This window comes from Penaeus monodon, chromosome 7 (assembly GCF_015228065.2).
Source record: "Penaeus monodon isolate SGIC_2016 chromosome 7, NSTDA_Pmon_1, whole genome shotgun sequence".
Taxonomy (NCBI): domain Eukaryota; kingdom Metazoa; phylum Arthropoda; class Malacostraca; order Decapoda; family Penaeidae; genus Penaeus; species Penaeus monodon.
Window position 1 is genome coordinate 34,617,623 of NC_051392.1, and position 6,562 is coordinate 34,624,184.

Here is a 6,562-nt window from a genome sequence, read left to right on the forward strand (position 1 = left end):
CTGTTAATAAAACCGCTTAAAGAAGCTAATAATTCTCAAAAAATGTATGCAATATGAAAAAAGTCACCCAGAACTGAAAAATATTTACAATAGAGTGATATTCAACAACAGCTAGAAACAAAGTTTGTGAGTAAAAAATATGAATATTACATACAGATGTTTCCAAATCAACTATTGCTAATATTGGTTAGTTGCCATACATCGAAACATAATAGGTATGAATATAAATCTAACATCAAAACATAATTCTCAGTTATTATTTTAAAGAACAACACTGAACCCTTGGTCTTTTTTTTTTTTTTTTTTTCTTTAGTAACTAACAATTTCACTCTTCAAATTTGCTAACAAACCAGTGAGCAGTAATTTTACACCATAAATTCAGTTCAAGACATCCCCTGCTAATAGTGTTATAATACATACTGCGCACCCAGGCATCGCCAATGATTCTGCAAGTTAGATTGTAACGTACAGAAAACTTACCATTATATATAATTTGGCAAATTTTGATAGTGTACATACTCCTAACCACAGATGAAGCTTACAACCAATAAGCTAGAAAACTTCACCTGTTAGCTTCTGAATCCTTTGATGGTGCCAAAATCACACAGACACATCCAAACCTTCAGACCAATTTGTCAAATAATAATAATAATAATAAGGAATGAACACCTATCATGTTTCAACCATTTGTAAAAAAGGTATGAATGAGAATGAACATCTTCATAATACAAAGAGATGAATTTATTTGGTTCTGAATACATCTTCATCAGAAATATATTCAAAACTAGTTAAATACATCTGTATTGAAAAGATATTAATTCTCATTCATACCTTTTCTTTACAATAATAATAATGTTTTAAAAATCAATATTTGATTAAGCTGCTTAGAGAATAATTGAAAATTGACATTTTTCTCTAGTTGACTGAATATATGATCAAAACAATTAGATGCCATATATGGCCAATTCCAGTATACATAAAAATGTCAGAATTCTATTTGATATATCAGTCTTGATAGCTTTGCCCTTCTCCAGACAAAACAGCTGACTTACCCCACGATTTCCACTGCTTATAAATCACCAACATTATCTATTAAATACCAATTATGTTTTAATCAGTAAAATATATGCTAAAAAAACTTGAACTCAGTGTGCTGAAGTGGCAGAGCATGTGTTATTGAGCAAGGAGTGACAGAAAGCCATACTATCTTGTAAAGAAACTGGATTGGGAAACAAATTTGAAACATCTGCCTGAAGATTCTAATCACAGGGAAGTTTTTCTTATCTCAAATCATCAGTTAAATAGTTTAAAGAGGATACCGTACACTGAATAATTACTTTGTAGAACTGTAGAAATTATATGTAGTTTTGCTCTTTAATAAAATATTGAAACAGTTCCTTTTCTATATGGCACAATTCATTGGAACAAAAAGGAAAACAATCTTACAATGCATGCTACAATGCCTTTTTTCAAAGGTTGTGGACCCTACGCGGTAACAAAAAGTCTTGTCTTGTTAACCCTCTGAGTCTTTATATAAAGAGGCTGGAATCAGGTACAAAGGCAAACGGCTGAGACAATTGTGTTGCATAAAACAAAAAATATATATGAAATAATGTTTAAAAAATACTAATATCACAATAATTGTTCTAAATACAAATGGCCCTCTCTGTTTTTCCATTTCTTTCATCTTCATTGCAAAAAACAACAACAAAATTTTGCATTAGTCTATTTGTACTCAAAATTGAGAGCACGGCCAATCACGAGGCGTCGCACCTCGCTTGTTCCCGCACCAATTTCATACAGTTTTGCGTCCCTCAGGAGTCTTCCGGTTGCATAGTCGTTGATGTAACCATTACCACCTGAAAACACAGAGTAACAATCGATTTCAACAAAATATAGAAACCAAACGCTAGTAATTCAAAGGTGTCTGAAATTGAAATCCTAGATAATTAGTTCTTGTTAAAACTATTTATCTTGTGCCTCAATTATGTCCCTTGAAAGTGAATCCCTTGCATCACGTTCCTTAAATTAGATCCCTGATATCATATCCCTTGTTCATGTTCTTTTATATCATACACCATGTCCCTCTATTTACACCCCTTAAATCATATCCTAAGAATTATGTTCATTACTTCACCTTCCATTCCACGAACACCCTTGCAAGACTCACCTAGACATTGGATAGCTTGCAAGCAGACCTGAGTGGCCTTCTCTGCACAGTAGAGAATGACACCAGCACAGTCCTTGTTGCTGAAGTGGCCCTTGTCGCATGCTCGGGCCACTGCATAAAGGTAAGAGCGGCAGGCATTAAGATCACAGTACATGTCTGCGATCTTGCCCTGAAAAAATAAGAAAGTTTTAGAAAGAAAGAACCATGTAAATAATGCATACACTTTCTTTTTTAATGAGAACAGGTAAAGTTAATAATAATAAAGGAAAGAAAAAAAAAAGACCTATGTGTATGTGCAGGCAGGATGTGTATGTGTATGTGTACAGTATTTGTGTGAGAGTTAAGTGTAAACGTGTAAGGATGTATCTAGAGATATACCAGCTAGGAAGTATATTTAATTAACATTTATGAAAGGGAAGTGAAATAAGAATATCTACAAATCCAAAGACCATAAAAACAGTACAACAAAAACAAACCTGCATCAATTGGAATTCACCGATCCTTGTGTTGAACTGCTTCCTAACATGCACATACTCAAAGGCAACATCACATGCAGCCTGCATCAACCTGTATCAGTAGATCAATATTAGATTTATGCATTTCATGAAGTGAAGAATGTTGTGGGTGAAAAATAAATACATAAAAAAATGTAGTTATAAATGTTTAATCATCACATCAAACAGAGTAAAGGCGCGGGAAATGGCATGGACGTATATGCCATGCCCACTGTGAGTTTAATTCATTGCTTTTACACATAGATGGCTCCACAAGTACTAAGTCACCAATAAGCCAATTGTGAGCACTACTGGTTTATCCTTTTCCTTGATTTTTAAAAATATTTTTTGGTATCTAACATTTCTGTTAGTTATATCAATAGCACTATAATAATTATTAAAGTCTATAATAAAAATAACAAATCAATATTGATAGTATTAGTTAAAAAAAAAGAAAAAAGTTTTTACCGCAAATTCAAGGAAAGGTCAAATCAGGCGAGTTCACAAGGTCTAATAATTGAATAAAACACAATACTCAATACATTTTTGATTTGTGATTTGTATCATAACACAATCAAATGATTGGTTATGTCAGTGTACAAAACAAATGATGCAGTCCTCATATATAACATCCTACTTAACAAGTTCACCACGAATAGCTGCCCCCCCAAAAACCATCCACCTTCATAAGGAATCCTATGGTTATTTATCACAAAATATACCTAAGGGAGGAGCAACATTTTATTAAAGTCAAACAGAAGTCACCCAGGACAAACAACCCCTCAAAGCCAGAACTCATTCACAAGATGGTAGATTCGGCAATTACTTGACTGGCATCATTGGAAAAAGGGGAAACTCCTGTTTGCTGCAACAACAACAATTAGGTGTCACAGTACTTCTGAGATGAACGTTCTGGACATACTTACCCTACAGGTCCCGCTGCAAGCACTAATCTCTCAAGATCAAGGCCAGAAAACAGGACGTAGATGCCACCATCCTTCTTGCCAAGCATGTTCTTCTCTGTATCAAGATGATTGCAGTCATTAGTGCAAAGGGTATAATATCCACAACATTTACTAATAACAGAGCAGTGGCTCACAAAACCATAGTCATAACCTAAATGATTGTTGCAAGAATGTTCCTGGTTTAAAAAAATGTAAGATTAAAAACTATATAAATAAAAGAAAAAAAAGGAAATAACTACAATATTTACAAAATAGTGCCACTCACATTATAACTGGTATAAAAAAAAGTATGAAGTTTCAAGTAAAATATCAGCAGCATTCAATGAACAACAATATCTGAAGAAACAGGCCAGACATATTTCTATCCTAATGAATCCCCAGGCTCAATACAGGTGTTAAGTGTCACCTCTAAAAGGGTGAATAACTGTTTTTTTTTTTTCAGGAACTCTTCATGACTGGAAAGGCAACTTAAACATCTTTTCCTGGTTTGAAAATATACTGAAAATCTGACCACTGACCCCACAGTTTTAGTCACCCATTGAAGAATATCCTCAAGATGTTAATTACATTAATTTTGGTTGATACATGCCCATATATATATACATTTTTCTTTTACTTTTTGCACCAAAGTTTCATTCCTGTCAGTACTTTCTCCCCAATTCCTATACTTGGTTTTACATACTGTAAAAATGCCTGTAATTAGTCCCATATCCCCAGACCTTTTGACAGCTATAATGAAAATAATTGAAATATTAGATTAAATAAAATTTCAAATAAATCTCTGTAGATATACCAACAAAATCAAGAACACTGCAGAAAGTGGAAAACAAAGTTAATCTCAATACTCAAAAAGAATGCAAGAAGTTGAATAAGACTGAATAATTCTGCAAAGCGAGATATGTAATTATTATTTAAATTCTCTCATAATCATAAGATCCAATGAAGATTAAATACATAAAGACACTAGCCATATATTCCAACCTTCTAGAAATCATTCAGTCTCATTCACATCTTTTCCTAAACAATATACCAAAAGCTCGTGCAAAGTTCCCTACCGGGCACCTTGCAGTCTTCGAATATTAGCTCGCACGTGTTGGAACCTCGCATGCCCAGCTTATCTAGCTTTTGGGCAGTGCTAAATCCCTCCATGCCCTTCTCGACCAGGAATGCCGTGACGCCATGCTGGGCCTTAGCAGCAGTGGGGTTGGTTTTAGCATAGACCTGCAGGGATGGGAGGTGTTAAAGGCCCTTAATGAAATCGTGTGAAATGGTGTGTTTTTATTCTCAAACCATTTCTGGTCTCAAATGCACATCTCTGTCTTAGGAGAACCGATCCACCAATGCCATAAATATTCATCAAAAAAAGAAAGAGAAAAAAAAAAAGAAAGAAAGAAAAAAAAAAAAAAAAATCATTTCACACACAGAAATTTGACAATACAACAACGTTAATCAATACTGACCACAAGTACATCAGCATCAGGCCCATTGGTGATCCAGAATTTGTTGCCGTTCAGTACATAGTAGTCCCCCTTCTTCTCGGCCTTAAGCTTCATGGACACAACATCACTCCCCGACCCTGGTTCAGACATTGCCAGAGCTCCTACATGCTCTCCTGAACACAGCTGTACAAAAATATAACAAGTAAATAATAAAAGTAATAACCAAAGAATGCCTTTTTAATTTCCCCCTTTACCTACTGCTAACTTTTAGGTTATTCTTAGAAATACATATAAAACAATTTCTTTAATATCCATAGTAGCTACTAACTTCTCTGCTTCAACTTTGTATTGCATATATTCTAACTGCAAATAATTTAATTCAAACTTCACAATTTGGCTAAATATCTTACTCTTGTCAACAAACTCTTTCATTTTCCTTAAAAACACGCACACAAAAAGATGTCAAAATTAATTTTCCTCATCATACAGGCTGTTAGGCCTCTAAATTTTCCTTTCTCACATGCCCATACATATATCAATAGTTTATATCTACACTCATTAGTTCTACCTTGAATAAACTTCACATTTTATAAAAGGTTTCCCGAGATCTTTTAGCATAGCAAAGGCATTATTTTGTCCACTAAAATCACATGTATCATCTTGGAAAGAGGAAAAGAGAGAAGAAGGAGAAGGAGAAAACAAAAGGAAAAGAAAAGAACAGAAGAAAAAATTTCCATTATCAACTCTTTCTTATTCTGATCTAACGCAAACACATTCGCTAATCCAAAATCAAAATCCAGCCCCTCACCTTAGGCAAATACTTCTCCTTTTGCTCCACAGTGCCATTGCGATTGATCTGGTTGACACAAAGGTTGGAATGGGCCCCATACGACAGCGCAATCCCCCCCGCAGCCCTCGACAGCTCCTCCATGACGATGCAGTGGTCGAAATACCCCATGCCAGAGCCACCATACTCTGGGTCTGCCGTGATACCAAGCAAGCCAAGGTGGCCCATTTTCTTCCAAAATTCCTGTCAAGGGGAAATAAAAACATAAGTATATTCAACAACAGAATAAGTTTACATACTGCATATTCATACTTATATGTATAAACAACATTAATTATTTCAAGCATTATATTTATACATGTACATATACTAATATATGTAAATATATCACACTATATATAAGTACAGCCACACATCAATGTATTAAAAAAGATTCAAACTTTTATACACCAGACCATATCAAAAGACCTTTTTCATTCAGGTATCATTTAGAAGGAAATTTACAGTATAAACTGGATACACCCTTATCTATACCTGACTTACACTGACCAGTTTAACTCACTTTCTGGTGAAAGGTCACATAAATGTACATTAACATATACAAAAATACATCTAAGATATATTTACATAGATACATATATAAACACCAAAAAATAAACAATGAAAAACAGAAAAAATACTAAGAACAAGGCATTCAAAGTAGTAAA

The 6,562-nt window shown here is 34.1% G+C and overlaps 1 protein-coding gene and 1 long non-coding RNA gene across 2 annotated transcripts in view; one reads left to right on the forward strand and one right to left on the reverse strand.

Moving 5' to 3' along the window:
* Positions 1 to 1,503: 1,503 nt before the first annotated feature.
* LOC119575218 (isovaleryl-CoA dehydrogenase, mitochondrial-like) overlaps positions 1,504 to 6,562 on the reverse strand; it is a 9,304-nt gene continuing 4,245 nt past the window's right edge. Inside the window, exons 3-9 of the mRNA XM_037922718.1 lie at positions 5,877 to 6,098; positions 5,090 to 5,251; positions 4,685 to 4,850; positions 3,591 to 3,684; positions 2,647 to 2,737; positions 2,171 to 2,339; positions 1,504 to 1,859 (exon numbers count right to left, since the gene is read on the reverse strand). Coding sequence (XP_037778646.1) covers positions 1,726 to 1,859; positions 2,171 to 2,339; positions 2,647 to 2,737; positions 3,591 to 3,684; positions 4,685 to 4,850; positions 5,090 to 5,251; positions 5,877 to 6,098 — 1,038 coding nt within the window. The 3' untranslated portion in view covers positions 1,504 to 1,725. The remainder of the gene's footprint in view (positions 1,860 to 2,170; positions 2,340 to 2,646; positions 2,738 to 3,590; positions 3,685 to 4,684; positions 4,851 to 5,089; positions 5,252 to 5,876; positions 6,099 to 6,562) is intronic.
* Positions 3,607 to 5,038, forward strand: LOC119575227. Its single transcript, XR_005228960.1, has 2 exons — positions 3,607 to 3,719; positions 4,072 to 5,038. It is a non-coding gene; the product is annotated as an uncharacterized LOC119575227 (long non-coding RNA).